A 17,363-nucleotide genomic window follows, 5' to 3' on the forward strand; every position below is an offset into this window, starting at 1 on the left:
CCTACAACAGGCTGTTAAATGGAATATTATGAGGACTACATATTTTAAATAGAGTGAACTGTGGACCACATAGTTTGGTTCTGTACGTTTATTTTCTCCCTAGCTAAATTATCACATGCTAAATATTGGGACATAGTTTTCTTTCTGCTATTAAGATAAAGAATCACTGTCGCTTTTGAATATAACATAAAAACAATGTATAGATCCTGTTTTTATTAAATTTTGACTTGCTGAGATTCCCACACATTTCTCTTTGCTTTTCAGGATCCCCGAGAAAGCACCAAGAGGGTAGAGAAGGATATTGTTTTTTGTAGTAATAACTGCTTTATTCTTTATTCATCAACTGCACAAGCAAAAAACTCAGAAAACAAGGTGAGATGAGGATAATCTCAGCTGATAACAATGTATGAGAAGTGATTTCTGTTCTGGGCATGTGGGAGTGAATAAACAGATGTGTCCCTGCCTTCATGGAGCTCTGTGTGGGAAATCCAAGGCAGATGCTGTCGCGGCAGAGGAGGAGAAGGTGTGGAGAGCCTTGAGTCGTGCTGCCCTTTCAACCTAGTTATTTGACAAAAGTGGGCAGAGTTACTTTTTAAAAGTTAAGTAAATAGAACACTAATACTAAAATCTTTAATTTTACCAGTTTAATATTTTTTTTTTGAGACAGTCTCGTTCTGTCCCACAGGCTGGAGGGCAATGGCACATCTCGGCTCACTGCAGCCTCCGCCTCCCGATTCAAGCGATTCTCCTGCCTCAGCCTCCCGAGTAGCTGGGATTACAGGTGCGCGCCACCATGCCCAGCTAATTTTTGTACTTTTAGTAGAGATGGGGTTTCACCATGTTGGCCAGGCTGGTTTCAACTCCTGACCTTGTGATCCACCCACCTCGGCTTCCCAAAGTGCTGGGATTACAGGTGTGAGCCACCGCACCTAGCCGTAAATATCTTAATCAGTATTTTAAAATTACTTCTATTGATGTTACCCCGATAGGAAAACCTGTTTAAAGATAAAATTTAAGACTATTTGTGTGCATTTTAAGAGAAAACATTTTGCTCACAGTATGGTGAAAGAGGTCTGCTTTACTTAATTTTGTGTAATTTGAGTGTGTCCAACTGAACAGTTGACACAAATGATATGTTCGTAATCATGTTTTGAAGGAAGCTTTTCCTTTACATTATTACTGCCAGTCAGTCCTCCATCCAGGTTATTGCTCTAGTATGTCTTTCACAGAAGAACATTCTGAAGACTTCCTTCTAACAGGTAGTTGTGTATAGTATGCCTGTAATAAAATCCAAGCTATGTGACAGATAAATTTAGACTTAAAATGTATCAGCTTAAATGCAAGGAGGTTTTTTTCACCATATAGTTTAAGTTGATTGCAGTCCCTGCCTGATTTGGTGTGAGGCATGTCTTTTTTCAGGTACCTTGTCAGGATTGGGGCATGTGAAAAGAGGGCAGCCCCCATGGGTTGGTTTTTATTAGTTTATGATACTCTGTACCATAAAGTAAATAAGCTATTGGAGATTTCCTCTCAGCTCAACTCTTTCAGCAGCCAGATCAGAGCTGAGAAGCCTCAGAGAAAAGTTAATATGATTCATTTGTTGACAGGGGCTCCTTCCCTTTCTCTGACATTTACACCAGTTGATTAAGCCTGAGATTAACAGATGTGAATTTTAGAGAGGAGATAAGCTCTCAAGAAGTGATGTTGCAGCCTTCTTATTTGGTTAAACAAAAAACACTGTTCCGTTGTACAAATTATATTAGTTCTTCTGAAAGCATTGTGGTTTTTTTTTTCTTTCTTTCTTTTCCTGGTTTTAATATAGTTAGAAAGGGGATTGTCCCAGAAAGTATAAGAACAGAATATTCTCCAGAATTATGGCTTTGTGGAAAAGGCCTGGAAAGGATGCGGCACAGCTGCCGTCACCCGTTCTCTATCCCTGTGCACCTTAGAGCATGGTCAGTTTCTGCGATGCGTGAGCCCCAGCACTTACTGCTGACTCTCCCTCTGCCCCTCACGTCACACATCCTCTTCAGTCATACTGCTCAGTTTCTTAACAAGAATTGCTTTTTGGGCTTGTGAATTATTTTTCTTTGTCATGGTTTCTTTCTGTTGCCCAGGAATCCATTCCTTCATTGCCACAATCACCTATGAGAGAAACGCCTTCCAAAGCATTTCATCAGTACAGCAACAACATCTCCACTTTGGATGTGCACTGTCTCCCTGAGCTCCAGGAGAAAGCTTCTCCCCCTGCCTCACCGCCTATCGCCTTCCCTCCTGCTTTTGAAGCAGCCAAAGTAGAGGCCAAGCCAGATGAGCTGAAGGTAACAGTCAAGCTGAAGCCTCGGCTAAGAACTGTCCATGGTGGGTTTGAAGACTGTAGGCCGCTGAATAAAAAATGGAGAGGAATGAAATGGAAGAAGTGGAGCATTCATATTGTAATCCCTAAGGGGACATTTAAACCACCTTGTGAGGATGAAATAGATGAATTTCTGAAGAAATTGGGCACTTCCCTTAAACCTGATCCTGTGCCCAAAGACTATCGGAAATGTTGCTTTTGTCATGAAGAAGGTGATGGATTGACAGATGGACCAGCAAGGCTACTCAACCTTGACTTGGATCTGTGGGTCCACTTGAACTGCGCTCTGTGGTCCACGGAGGTCTATGAGACTCAGGCTGGTGCCTTAATAAATGTGGAGCTAGCTCTGAGGAGAGGCCTACAAATGAAATGCGTCTTCTGTCACAAGACAGGTGCCACTAGTGGATGCCACAGATTTCGATGCACCAACATTTATCACTTTACTTGCGCCATTAAAGCACAATGCATGTTTTTTAAGGACAAAACTATGCTTTGCCCCATGCACAAACCAAAGGGAATTCATGAGCAAGAATTAAGTTACTTTGCAGTCTTCAGGAGGGTCTATGTTCAGCGTGATGAGGTGCGACAGATTGCTAGCATCGTGCAACGAGGAGAACGGGACCATACCTTTCGCGTGGGTAGCCTCATCTTCCACACAATCGGTCAGCTGCTTCCACAGCAGATGCAAGCATTCCATTCTCCTAAAGCACTCTTCCCTGTGGGCTATGAAGCCAGCCGGCTGTACTGGAGCACGCGTTATGCCAACAGGCGCTGCCGCTACCTGTGCTCCATTGAGGAGAAGGACGGGCGCCCGGTGTTTGTCATCAGGATTGTGGAACAAGGCCATGAAGACCTGGTTCTAAGTGACATCTCACCTAAAGGTAACGTCTGCCATTCACATGCTGTGCAGACTGCTTCCTCTGATGTCAGGCCTAACGAATGCATTTTGTCAGTTTTTCATGTTTGTCTCGTGTTCATGTTATATTTTATAATGTGTATTTTTCATTTACAAATGCCAGTCTTCGTGTTCTCACACCTTGCTCTCTCTGCTATACAGTTGTCTAAAGGCTTTCATTGTCAGTATATCTTTGAACATAAGAGTTGGTGAAGTAAATGTGAGAATGATTTGTAGATAAAGGTTGCCTGTCATTTGCATTGGGAACCTCCTTTTTCCTTTTTTTTTTTTTTTGAGATGGAGTTTCTCTCTATTTGCACAGGCTAGCCTGCAATGGTGCGATCTCAGCTCCCTGCAACCTCCACCTCCCGGGTTCAAGCGATTCTCCTGCCTCAGCCTCCCGAGTAGCTGGGATTACAGGCATGCACCACTATGCCCAGCTAATTTTTGTGTTGTTAGTAGTTTTTAATTTTGTATTTTTAGTATTTTAGGGGTTTCACCATGTTGGCCAGGCTGGTCTCAAACTCTTGACCTCAGGTGATCCACCTGCCTCAGCCTCCCAAAGTGCTGGGATTACAGACGTGAGCCACTGCACCCCGCGGGGACCCCCTTTTTCTTAAAGTCAGCTTCTAGAAGGCAGGAATGACATCTAAACCATACTGTATACATTGTCTTATCTTAGCATCAGATATTACTTCAGTTTAGAGATGGAAATTAAACACTTAGTCTGGACCTCCGTGGTTAAGTCTAGATTGCCACTTTTGCTTATGTAGAAAGTACACAAACAAAAGTATGTAGAGCTGCTTTCTTAAGTTTAGCACTTAAAAAAAAAAGTCTGAAAATGCTCTAAAGATAATTCCAAAGAAGATATCAATTTAACATTTTAAATCTGAGGGGGAAAGGAACATACCTATAGACATTACCAATTAGACTAATCATTTTATAATCTGATACGTTATATGGCCAGTATGAAAGTAATGAACTGTTTGCATGAATTTCAGTTATATTAAATTTTTCCACTTTAATGTCCTTAATCTATTATTTTCTCCAAAATTTAGGTCTTTAAAATAAATCGCTGCCATTTAATAAACAGATTCATTAGATTATTACCAAACAGACTTATTAGATTATTGCCCAACAGGATTTTTTTGGAAATTAGTAAATCTTTGTGAGTGGTTATTCTTCATTTTGCTCTTGTTTTTTATACTGTATCCTATTTCCCATAAAAATTATGTTTTTGTCCCTGTGTAGGTGTCTGGGATAAGATACTGGAGCCTGTGGCATGTGTGAGAAAAAAGTCTGAAATGCTCCAGCTTTTCCCAGCATATTTAAAAGGAGAGGATCTGTTTGGCCTGACCGTCTCTGCAGTGGCACGCATAGCGGAATCAGTGAGTGTCTTGGTCAGGCTTTGAGGTTGGAATTGCTTTCCTAATTCAGTGTGACCTCTTGAACACATGCTGTAACATTTATGGTACTCTTCAGAAAGTGACTTAGCCTGTGGATTAACCCGTTTGTCTTAGAGGAAACAAGGCATTGGTGATTTATCGGGAGAACTCAGTACGTGGTATTCACCCAGTGAGGTAGTTAACAAACTTAAGGTTCTTTTCCAGGCTGGAGGCAAGCAGGGGTGAAGGACACCAGGCTTGTCACATCTTCTGGGTGTGCTGGATGGGTGAGGACACTCTCCTCTTCCCTTGCCTTTCTAAAGTTGCTCCCACCTCAGAATGTCAGTGTGCCCATTTCCTGACACTAGGAATTTATGGCCACTCTCCTGCCCTCTTCCTAGGGTGAAGTCACTAGAGGGCAGTAGATGGCAGCAGCACTGATTTATGTCCTCTGACATCTCTTTGCTTAAAAGATTACAAGCCTGTTTGGCAGTGAGTCTAACTGAACCACATCTACACAATAGTTTTAGAAAATTGTATGATTCTAAGGCGTTGTTTTCAAGAATAAAAATATCATTGGTGTGTTTTCTTTGGAGAAGCAGAGGAAACCCCAAAAGCCACTGAGTAATGTGCCTAATTGTTTTCTTTGGAATGGCCCTGCCTAAATGATGCTTATCTTTTATGACTGTAGAGAAATAAATTTCACAAGCAATGTCTTCCAGAAAAGACGTTTAACATGTAAATTACTTTGAGTAAACCTTGAGTTAACACCTGTGCTCTGTGTTCCCAGGACATGGAGTGTGACAACCTCATCATATCAAAGTCAAGTTGAAAGAAGTGAGAAATGATCAAGAAAGAAACCTTATACATGATTTTTAAGCTATTCTTAATTGTAAAATTCCAGACAGAGATAGAAAAGTTGGCATTAATCCAGGTGAAAGAACTAAATGCGAATCACTACATGCCCTGTGTTGTGGGTATTGGAATAGGCAGACCCTGAAATCACACAAGCATGTACATTGGTCAGCCAGTGTTTGTTGCATGGGCTAATCTTTTTCTTCAAGGAGCATTTGGCAGGTTTACCTAAGTGTGGCTTTGAAACTGAATTTGCTTACTCATATTTAAGTAGATCTACCTGCAGGCTGATAGTGTGAACATAAGCTAGAAGACCATTTTAGTATCGAGGAAAATGTTGACGAGTTACTTCTGCCGTGGGCCATCCTTTGACCAGCTTGAGATTGTCTGTAGTCTCCATCAGATGGGTTGACTTTGTGTCTACTTTGCTTCTTTTCAGCTACCTGGGGTTGAGGCATGTGAAAACTATACCTTCCGATACGGCCGAAATCCTCTCATGGAACTTCCTCTTGCCGTTAACCCCACAGGTTGTGCCCGTTCTGAACCTAAAATGAGTGCCCATGTCAAGAGGTTTGTGTTAAGGTATTTTGTTTTAACTTCACATAGTACAGCCCAGGGTTTCTAGGCGTATTAGTGGTTTCTTGTGCTTGATTTGTCTGCTGCTTACAAACCCTGCTGTCTGGCTGTGTATGTGCCCAATTACATAAGAGAACTCGCCGTGTGTCTCTGCTAGGCAGCTTTCCATGTATGTTTCTGTCAGTAAGAATTTGAATTAACCTGGTTTTGGGCATTACTCAGAGGTATCTTCAGTTTTCCTTTTATTTTTTTCCTGTTGATATGCCATTGTCTGCAGGCCTCACACCTTAAACAGCACCAGCACCTCAAAGTCATTTCAGAGCACAGTCACTGGAGAACTGAACGCACCTTATAGTAAACAGTTTGTTCACTCCAAGTCCTCGCAGTACCGGAAGATGAAGACTGAATGGAAATCCAACGTGTATCTGGCACGGTCTCGGATTCAGGTGAAGAAATACTTTGTGTACAGGAAGTGGAGAGACAGGGTAGCGTCTAGCAGTCTGAAGCTGTTGACGTCCAGTATGTGAAAATGATTTCACATAGCTGCGCGGACAGAAACCTGTTTCCAAAATCACTTCACATCCTGTCCCTTCATAACACGAGGGATTTAATCTGTAGTCTTGGAACTTAGTGATTGGCTTCCCCAAATGGAAAGCAGACCAGTGGAATCCACATCTTTGCATCTTGTTGAGAGCTCCTGGGAGGCAGGTAGCATTGTAATTTGCACACTCTGGATTTGTGGAGTGCTCAGTAGAGCTGTTTCAAGCACTTCAGAGAAATACAAATGAAAATATTTTCAAAAGGTACACCCATTTTGGAAGTTACCTTATCTTTTGGAAGCTACTGTTTCATGAAATCATTGCACGTTTTTTGGTAGACTGTGGACTGTCTTACAAGTAAGGCCATGTATAGGCTGAGCATTTGAGTTTACACCTATAGTCCATACTTTGAGTTGCAGACCCAAATATCCAAATGCCTGTTCAGCATTTTTCTCCTTGGATGTCTCAGAATGGAATTACAAAGCTCTTACTTTGTCACACTTGTCCAGCTCCTAAACCCCGCCATCCTACAGGCTCCTTGGATTACTCAGTGATGTCACCATTTGTGTACGTTGGTCTCAGTACCCCCAGATTAAACCTAAAGCATCATCAAGTTCTGTTTTCTCCTAAAAATTCCCTCAGATCCACTCTTAGGTTCCCAGCCCTATCTTGATCCACATCTCACTTACCTGTACCACTCCAGGCCTGGCTGTCTCCTCCCATCCAGTTCCTTCTCAGCAGCCAGGGAAATACCTTTACCATATAAATTGGATCAGCATTCCTTTGTCTATATTCATTCAGATTCTTGTTCCTTTGTCGGAACCCTTTTACTCCTCACTAGATGTTTGTAGGATCTTCTCTGTATTGATATTTGGACATTTCACGGAACTATGCCTCAGTGAAGGTCTTTTTATTGATTGCTTTCCTCCCTTGATGAGCCCTTTCAACCTGGAGCATCGTGAGCTTCTGTCTGAGAAATGTGTTTTGTATTCATTCTTTTGCAAGTTCTGCCCCTCTGTTCCCTCTGTGTTTGCACGAAGACCCCTGAGATTCAGGATCTTGAAGTGTGGACCTGAGACTAGAAGCAGCAGCATCACCCAGGGAGCTTGTTAGGACGTACAGGTTTGGGGGCCCCAGCCCAGCCTTACTGAATCCAGCTCTGGAGGTGGGGCCCCCTGGATGCCAGAGAATAATGTGTCTTATATCCTTTCTCCCCTTCTGTTTTTGGTTTCCTCGTCTCTCTGTTCTTTCTGAGACTTCCTCTACTTTATCTGCTAATCTTTCTTGTCCATTTTTAAAGATTAGCTACGAGCCCTTTCTGCTCTTGATCTTGATGTTTGGCATTCTGTTTGTACGTGATGAGTGGAGTATCTTTGTTTTTTCTCTACTGTTGCCCCTTTCTGTTGAGCCTTTCTCGGATTCTGTAGGTGAATTAGTGCTTTGCCTCTCCTCCTTCCAGTTGTAGCTTTCTCCTGCTAAGTCAATTACTTTTCATTTTAAATAGTCCATTCACTCTTACACCCATTCGTGTTCTTGAGGAATGTGCTTTTACTGTGATTTTAGTGGATATCTTAACTGTGTTCAACCTGTCATCTTGAACCTGAAGCATTTTTGAGAGCTCTGGTTTCTGTCTGTTTACTCATTTCATCCTGCCAGCCTCCCATCTGCCCACCTCCCTGGGGATCCCGTGGATGATCTAATACATATCCTGTTTTTCTGTGCTAATATCTTAGAAATATATACACTTTTATGTACCTATATAAACATGGAATCATGTTATATTTCTTTTTCTCCATCTTCCTTTTCTCCGTAATACTCAGAGGTCCCTCTACATCAGCTGAGGTAGCTTCATGTCATTCTCTTGAATGGCTATGTGATGTTCCATAGTGTTGATGAACTGCAGTTAAACCATTGCACTACTATGGTGTTTATAATTTTTCTCATAACAAACTGTTGCTATATCTTGTACAAATATCAAAATGAATTAATAGTTCACTCCTATGGGCTATATTCCCAAAAGTAAGGTTTCTGTGTAAAAGTGTGTGAACTTTTCATTTCAATAGATATTGCCGCTTTTCTAACAAGGCCCTCGCTGCACACCTCTTCCTGCAGCATGTGAGACTGTTTTCTTGTTTCCCATTTGTGGTTGGTGTTACTATTCTTTTGTTCAGTTGGCCTGATAAATATAGATTGATGTTGTTACCTTAATTGAATAGGCAGCTCTTCATGTCGGCCATTTGGATTTGCTTTCCTAGGAATTGCATATTCATATCCTTTGTCCATTTTTCAATCTGTAGCAGTTTACACTGTTCAGAATTTTCCCCTACAAAATACCCTTTGCCTACCAGCAAGTGTGACATCTTTTTTCTTGTAAAAGTTAATGTTTATATAGACAAACATACATAATTTTCTATTGCATCTAGTCTTGGTCAAGACCCTAGATTGTATATGTACTGTAGAGTTTTTCTTGCATAAAATTTTTAAAATATAATTTCATTTTCTTCCATTGGATAACCAATTGTTGAAGGGCCATTTAGAAGTAACCCACTCATATTTAACCGATTTATTTTCTTCTTTTTTGAGACAGGGTCTCACTCTGTCACCCAGGCTGGAGTGCAGTGGTGCAATCTCAGCTCACTGCAGCTTTGATCTCCCGGGCTCAAGCAATCCTCTTACCTCAGCCTCCTGAGAACCTAGGGCTACAGGCTCACACCACAATACTTGGCTAATTTTTAAAAAATATTTTTTTAGAGATGGGGTTTTGCCGTGTTGTCCAGGCTGGTCTTGAACTCCTGAACTCAAGCAATTCACCTGCCTTGGCCTCCCAAAGGGCTGGGATTACAGGCATGAGCTCCCATGGCTGGCCGAATTTTTCTTTTCTTTTTTTTTTTTTTTTTGAGTCTGAGTCTTGCTCTGTCACCCAGGCTGGAGTGCAGTGGCATGATCTCGGCTCACTGCAACCTCTGCCTCCCAGGTTCAAGCGATTCGCCTCCCAAGTAGCTGGGACTACAGGTGTGCACTACCATGCCCGGCTAATTTTTTTTTTTTTTTTTTTTTTTTCTTTTAAAATAGAGACAGGGTTTCACCATATTGGCCAGGCTGGTCCTCAAACTCCTGACCTTGTGACCCACCCACCTGAGCCTCCCACAGTGCTGGTATTACAGGTGTGAGCCACCGCGCCCAGCCTTTTTCTTCTTCTTTTAACCCCACAAAATCTAGACTATAAACTGAATGTTAATACCAGTTACTACTACATGTTAAATTTTCATATATGCAGGGATCTATTTCTCTTTTCTGAGATAGAGTCTTACTCTGTCACCCAGGCTGGAGTGCAGTGGTGCCATCTCAGCTCACTGCAGCCTCCGCCTCCCAGATTAAAGCAATTATCATGCCTCAGCTTCTGGAGCCTCGCTCTGTCGCCCAGGCTGGAGTGCAGTGGCATGATCGCAGCTCACTGCAACCTCTGCCTCTAGGACTCAAGCAATTCTCTTGCCTCAGCCTCCCTGGTAGCTAGGATTACAGGCACGCACCACCATGCCCAGGTAATTTTTGTATTTTTAGTAGAGACGGGGTTGCATCGTGTTGGCCAGGCTGGTCTTGAACTCCTGACCTCAAGGGATCCACCTGCCTTGGCTTCCCAAAGTGCTGGGATCATAGGTGTGAGCCACTGCGCCTGGCCTATTTGGAATCTCTTCATTTCCACTGATCTTGTTTGTTCTGAAACCACACTATATTGATCTCCATACACGCTAAGTGTGTTATCTGGTTCATTCACTTGTGAGTTGTATCTGGAGTAGAACAGATAACCAAAGATGATTGTTCAGAGGGTAAGTCAGTTCACATACTAAAGTCAGTCACGTGGCCCTTCCCACCGTGTGCTCCCGGATGTGCTTCATGAGGACGCAGCTGGGGCAGCACATGGTCCTAGGAATTCCGACTAGAATGCAGTTGATTGCTACATTCTAGAATTCAGTTCAGTTCTAGAATTGCATTCCAGTCTAGTACTTCTGATTCAGTTGCATCTAGTCTAGTACATCTAGTTTAGTACTTTTGCATTCAGTTGCCTTCTAGTCGGAATTAAGAGCAAAAACCCAAAATTGGGACAAGAAAATACAACTATGTGTGGGAAAGACCCACAGTTTTTTAGTATGTTTCTCTACAAGCAGTGCTACCAACCTAAAATAGTGCACCTAGCAGGCCACCAGCACGGGAGTACAAGCTGCGCAGTGAGAGCTGCTTCCATTTCAGCCATTTCAGACTTCTTTCCCAGGCTCAGAATTTTGTATTAGTGAAAAATCTGCCTTCCCCAAGAGCTTCATTTGTTTCCAACGTTCCTGGTATTTACAGCAGAGTGACGTTTCCTGTGTCTGCTCTTTGCCCTGGCTCCTGGGAAACTCAGATACTATTTACAGTATCAGTGATTGGTTATAGTTAGCCCGATTTCTGTGTTGTTAAATTTATTATGTCTGTTTTGAAATAGTATTGGGGTAAAATAAACACCACAAGTCAATAAGCTTATTTAGTTGGTGGGAACTCAGCTGTCTAATCTGGAAGGTTAGATAGTCTAATACGTAAGACAGCTAAGCCACAATATTTGTACATAAACCCTAAGAATTTAGTGCTAAAAAAGACATAGGAAGAAGCCAGTGATGGCCTAGTTTTAAGTAGTAAAAATGTCCAATTTTTTAAATTTCAGAAAATAGCATATTCAAAAATGATTTGAGTTCAAGTGAAACTTCAGTATGGCTTCTAAGAAGACCCAAGGGTAAAACCTTTGTATGAGAAAGAGAAAACAGATTTGTTGTCAAATACATTGGAAGTATATGAACACTTTTTTTTTTTTTTTTTAAGGGGCTGGGCCTGTATGCTGCTAGAGACATTGAGAAGCACACCATGGTCATTGAGTATATCGGGACTATCATTCGAAATGAAGTAGCAAACAGAAAAGAGAAACTTTATGAGTCTCAGGTAGGTGTCTGGTCCCTGCGATTGTATAAACAGCACCATCGCCCTCTCCCTTTCTCCATGCCAACCAAACACCCTGAAAGGCAGAATGAAGCCTGTCATGCTGCATCCAGCTTCAAACAAAAGCAATGTCTGTATATTATTGTATTTTTATCAGTTTTCTCTCTTTCAAGTGGTGTTATGGTTTACTCTGATAGATAACTGTAAATTAATGATCCTGGCTTCACACACAACCTGCTGATTTCATGCTTTCCATTTGTGCCATGTAAATGTCATCTGTGCCTAATAGAATATCCACAGTAAGGGTGATCAGGGTGCCGTTCTGTTCAGTTTCGACTGAGTCCTCCTGGTGTGGATAGGAACACAGAGGGGAGTTTCAGATCGACATTGATGACTGCCTGACTTTTCCCTCAGAACCGTGGTGTGTACATGTTCCGCATGGATAACGACCACGTGATTGACGCGACACTCACAGGAGGGCCTGCAAGGTGAGGCAGCGAGGGACCTGATGGGGAGTGCTTTTGCTCAGGGGGCCAGTGCTGGGGCAGTGAACGCTGAAGCCAGGAGAAAGGCTCTCACTACAGGCTGGCAGCGATTAAAAATTCAGAGCAAATGAGTTTTGAGAAGTTTTAGTTAAATTTTATATTTGTACTTCCACTAATGGGCAAACAGAAATTTAATTAGCAAAAACTGCTTTCTCAATAAATGGAAAGTTTTAAAACCTGCTTCTAGCTGTTTTACAATATAGTTTTCTGACATGGTGGCTTGCAGGTATATCAACCATTCATGTGCACCTAATTGTGTGGCTGAAGTGGTGACTTTTGAGAGAGGACACAAAATTATCATCAGCTCCAATCGGAGAATCCAGAAAGGAGAAGAGGTAAGAGTCTGAGAGAGTGTGTCTGCCATGTCGTTTAGATCCTGGGTGAATAGTTTCCTCCTCACACAGGTAACTTGCTCACTTGTTTCCCAATTCTTTGTTGTGATAAAAACTGTCTGTATAGTAGGCCAGATGTTCCCACCCTGTAATATTTCACCCTTCAGGCATTCCAGTTCCACCTTCTTCCACATGGCAGCTCTGTAAGCATTTGCTGTCACCTCCCCCTTCCTTTCTGTGCCATGGGTTCAGCATCCACGTGGCACCCAGGTGGTACCATTTCTGTGTGCCATAGGATCCTTCTTTATCCCCTTAACCTGGACAGTTTGGCAGCGTCCCCTCTCTAAAGAGCATCCCCGTCCATCTCCACGAGGGCCGTGGCTCCTGGGATGGCGCTGTTGGGCTATGGGCGGATGGCGCTGTTGGGCTATGGGCGGCAAATCTGGGCAGCTGTGCTGCTGAGAATTGTGTGCTCACGCTGACGATCAGTGCATGCTTAACCAAGTGCTCACATCCACACATTCTCCAGCAGTCCAGGTGTGTGTTGTCTTCAAAATGCCGAGTGCCACGCTTGCCATTTGTCTCTGTGCTCTCAGAGGAGACTCTGGTCCAGCATCTCACCCGTTGGGATTATTATTGGCCTTAATTGCTGCATTTGTTTCCCAACTTGGTCTTTCCCATCATGATTCAGGTACCTTGGTTCTGGAATTGCCTACTGAGCAGCAGGCTTGGCTTCTGCAGGGAACGTCCCGCATTTGGGGAGTGACGCACCTGAGTGACTTGACTTTGTTGGTGCTCCTATCCCTTCATGGGATTCTATCAGTATTTTGGGTCTTTGTGGAATCTCCTTTCTTAGTCAAGAATAAGGATCTGACTAGACCCAAGGCCCATTATACATCTCAAAATAACGTGTAAATGAGACCGGGTGTGGGAGCCCTGGCATGGTGCCAGTAACCGATGGCTACTATGGTGGTCAGAAGAGACTCAGCTGAGCCCAGGGCCGCCTGCCCCCTTCCTACTTGGATATTCTTGAGTCAATAGTTTAATCTGAGCCCCTATTTTATCTTCTGTAAGACGGAGAAGATGATTTCCTTACCAGTTTCCTGTAAGGACAAGGACTCAGCAGATACCTGAAAGCAAGCAGTGGAATCATTGCCAAGAACAGCTACTCAATAAACATGGTTTCTTTCCTTTCTGTGTAGAAGGTCTTTCCAGCAAGTGTTCTAGAATAATTTCAATCAGAAGAGACCTAGAAATTATTGGTCCTCCCCTTCATTTCGCAGCGCCGGGTCTCTCTGGGGTGGTGGGGGTTGCAGGGGCCACGCGGTGAGGCTTGTACCGTGGGACTCATGCAGACTCTCACCTGCCTTGGTTGGTCTGAGATGTTCATTTGGTGACCTCTAAATAGAAAGACATCCTTTCAGTCTTGAGTGTGGAAAAAGGAAAGAGGAAAAACAGTGTTAGCTGGCAAGGGCAGTTCCTCTCACCCACACTTGCATGCCCCATTCAGCAAATGAGGGGAGGTGAAAGCCTCCTGGGTTTAGGGAGGGGGGCAGGAAAGCAGCTGCCCTTCCCGTCCCCTCCATCTACCTGCAGGGACAGCATTATGAGAAGTCACAGAAATACAGCTTTCTCCGGTTCGGCTCCCCTTTCTCAGATCTGGCTGTTTGAAAATACTGCCTCCCTCAGGTCCTCTGTGCCCGCGCAGGGTCTCTTTTCAGGGTTCCCCCAGGGTCCCATGGAACCTCAACAAATCAGGTCTTCCTTCATTTACATCTGTTTTGTTTGCTGGTTTTAAAATGCAAGAGAGATGGAGGAGGCAGAAACGCCATTTCCTTGCTTGCTGTCCTTTCTTACCCTGTGTCTTTGCCGTGGGCAGCTCTGCTATGACTATAAGTTTGACTTTGAAGATGACCAGCACAAGATTCCGTGTCACTGTGGAGCTGTTAACTGCCGGAAGTGGATGAACTGAAATGCATTCCTTGCTATCTCAGCGGGCGGCTTGTCCCTAGGAAGAGGCGATTCAACACACCATTGGAATTTTGCAGACAGAAAGATATTTTTGTTTTCTGTTTTATGACTTTTTGAAAAAGCTTCTGGGAGTTCTGATTTCCTCAGTCCTTTAGGTTAGAGCAGCGCCAGGAGGAAGCTGACGGAGGCAGCGCTCCTGAAGTGGCCGAGGTGAAACAGAATTACAGAACAGTCCAGCACTTTGCTTTCTTTTCTTTTCCTTTTCTTTCTTTTTTTGTTTGTTTTTTTTTCCCTTGTGGGTGGGTTTCGTAGTTTTGGTTTTTTAGTCTCACTAAGGAGAAACTTTTACTGGGGCAAAGAGCCGATGGCTGCCCTGCCCCGGGCGGGGGCCTTCCTATGAATGTAAGACTGAAATCACCAGCGAAGGGGACAGAGAGTGCTGGCCACGGCCTTATTAAAAAGGGGCAGGCCCTCTAACTTCAAAATGTTTTTAAATAAAGTAGACACCACTGAACAAGGAATGTACTGAAATGACTTCCTTAGGGATAGAGCTAAGGGATAATAACTTGCACTAAATACATTTAAATACTTGATTCCATGAGTCAGTTTATTGTAGTTTTTGATTTCTGTAAAATAAGAGAAACTTTTGTATTTATTATTGAATAAGTGAATGAAGCTATTTTTAAATAAAGTTAGAAGAAAGCCAAGCTGCTGCTGTTCCCTGCAGAACTAACAAACCTGTTACTTTGTACAGATATGTAAATATTTTGAGAAAAAATACAGTATAAACATAGTTATTGACCAAATGCTACCAGGCTCTGCAGCGGCTCGGGTGCTTATAAAATGTTCATAGGGATGTTACAATATAATTTTGTGTTATAAAATATGCCATTATAATTATGTAATAACCAAAATTTCAACCTAGAGTGTTTGGGGTTTTTTGGAAACTGCAGTCTCTTAGTACTTAATGGTTTTATACACCTTCCTTCTGACAGAGCAGGGCGTATGCTACAACTTTTATAGCTGTTTTGGTAATTTAAACTAATTTTTTCATATTATATTGTTGCATCCCTACTTCTTCAGTCAGGTTTTTTTGTGCTTACAATTTGTGATAACTGTGAATAACTGCTTAAAAATACACCCAAATGGAGGCTGAATTTTTTCTTCAGCAAAAGTAGTTTTGATTAGAACTTTGTTTCAGGCCATAGAGAATCATGTAAACATAATAGGATCATGTAGCAGAAACTTAAATCTAACCCTCTAGCCTTCTATTTAACACAAAAATTTGAAAAAGTAAAAAAAAAAAAAGAGGAGATGTGACTATGCTTGCAGCTGCAGGACTCTGGCAATAGGGTTTTTGGAAGATGTAATTTTAAAATGTGTTTGTATGAACTGTTTGTTTACATTTCTTTAATTAAAAAAACACTGTTTTGTGTTTGCTTGTAGAAACTTAATCAGCATTTTGAACCAGGTTAGCTTTTTATTTTGTACTTAAAATTCTGGTACTGACACTTCACAGGCTAAGTATAAAATGAAGTTTTGTGTGCACAATTCAAGTGGACTGTAAACTGTTGGTATATTCAGTGATGCAGTTCTGAACTTGTATATGGCATGATGTATTTTTATCTTACAGAATAAATCAATTGTATATATTTTTCTCTTGATAAATAGCTGTATGAAATTTGTTTCCTGAATATTTTTCTTCTCTTGTACAATATCCTGACATCCTACCAGTATTTGTCCTACCGGGTTTTTGTTGTTTTCTGTTCTGTATAATAGTATCTAATGTTGGCAAAAATTGAATTTTTTGAAGTATACAGAGTGTTATGGGTTTTGGAATTTGTGGACACAGATTTAGAAGATCACCATTTACAAATAAAATATTTTACATCTATAAGAGCTGCCTAGAGCTTCTGTGTTAACTCCTCATGTTCAAATTTGAGCTCTTAAATTGATGATTGAAGTTCACTGACCATCTGATATATCTTTCACAATGAGAGTGTTGATGTAATCAACTTGGTTCTCTTAGATTTTCAGAAGTTTAGATGTAAATTCGTAATTCAATCTAATTATGACACTTTTTCTTCCCTTCAACTGAATAAAGAAGGGAACTGCTGTATCTTTCTAGGGTGTTTACCAAATTCAGAATATCCTTGGTGCCTTGTTCAAAGCCTGTTTTTGTTTAATTGGTAAATTTAGTCTTCGTTATGTTGTGGTTTTTTTCTTTCTTTCTTTCTTCTATCTTTTTTTTTTCTTTTTTTTTTTTTTGAGGCAGCTTGTCAGACTTATTCTATGTGGTAGTCTTTCTATCATATTGAATTATTTGACATATTAAATATAAAGGGGTTAAAAAAAAAACTGCTCAGAATCCTCTTTAGTTTCTAGGACAGATTTTTAACGTGGACTTGACAAACACTAAAATAGCAAGCATTCTTAGTCCACCATGGAGCTTGCCTTCTAGTGAGGGGAAAGGACAAAAACAGGTGACTGTTTTAGATGGGAGGTGGGCTGGGAGTCCCATGGGGGCATTCCTAAGGAGGTGACATTTAAGCAAGACCTGAAGGATGAAGAGGAGCTGGCCTCAGGAGCGTGGCAGAGGCTTGCCTGGCAGAGGGGACAACTCATGCCGGAGCCTTGAGATCTGAAAGAGGCTGATGCCACCAGTAACTGAAAGGCAGGTATGGCTGGGACAGAGTGGCAAGACGTGAGATGAGAGAAAAGCAAGGGTGAGTGGCTCAGGTTCAGCTCGCCTGGGTCAGCAGGAAGCCACTGCCGGACGGTGCTGAGTTCCCACTTCACAGAGGCGACGTGCTGCCCAGAAGAGGCAGCCTGCCTGTGGGCACCAGCATGTGTACAGAGGCTGAGTGGGCTCCGCACGAGTCCCAGGAGCAGCGAGGGGCGCCCTGGGCTGGGCGATGGTCAGGACAGGCAGCAGTTGAGGCGT

General features: G+C 42.3%; 1 protein-coding gene across 1 annotated transcript in view; it reads left to right on the forward strand.

Annotated features, from left to right (window-relative positions):
- Positions 1-16,316, forward strand: part of KMT2C (lysine (K)-specific methyltransferase 2C) — a 241,372-nt gene extending 225,056 nt beyond the window's left edge. Inside the window, exons 51-59 of the mRNA XM_011984319.1 lie at positions 265-372; positions 2,118-3,237; positions 4,503-4,639; positions 5,931-6,073; positions 6,345-6,513; positions 11,458-11,574; positions 11,986-12,059; positions 12,343-12,451; positions 14,328-16,316. Of these exons, the coding sequence (XP_011839709.1) occupies positions 265-372; positions 2,118-3,237; positions 4,503-4,639; positions 5,931-6,073; positions 6,345-6,513; positions 11,458-11,574; positions 11,986-12,059; positions 12,343-12,451; positions 14,328-14,420 (2,070 nt within the window). The 3' untranslated portion in view covers positions 14,421-16,316. The remainder of the gene's footprint in view (positions 1-264; positions 373-2,117; positions 3,238-4,502; positions 4,640-5,930; positions 6,074-6,344; positions 6,514-11,457; positions 11,575-11,985; positions 12,060-12,342; positions 12,452-14,327) is intronic.
- The last annotated feature ends 1,047 nt before the right edge of the window (positions 16,317-17,363 follow it).

Source organism: Mandrillus leucophaeus, unplaced genomic scaffold (genome assembly GCF_000951045.1).
Source record: "Mandrillus leucophaeus isolate KB7577 unplaced genomic scaffold, Mleu.le_1.0 Scaffold266, whole genome shotgun sequence".
Classification (NCBI taxonomy): Eukaryota; Metazoa; Chordata; class Mammalia; order Primates; family Cercopithecidae; genus Mandrillus; species Mandrillus leucophaeus.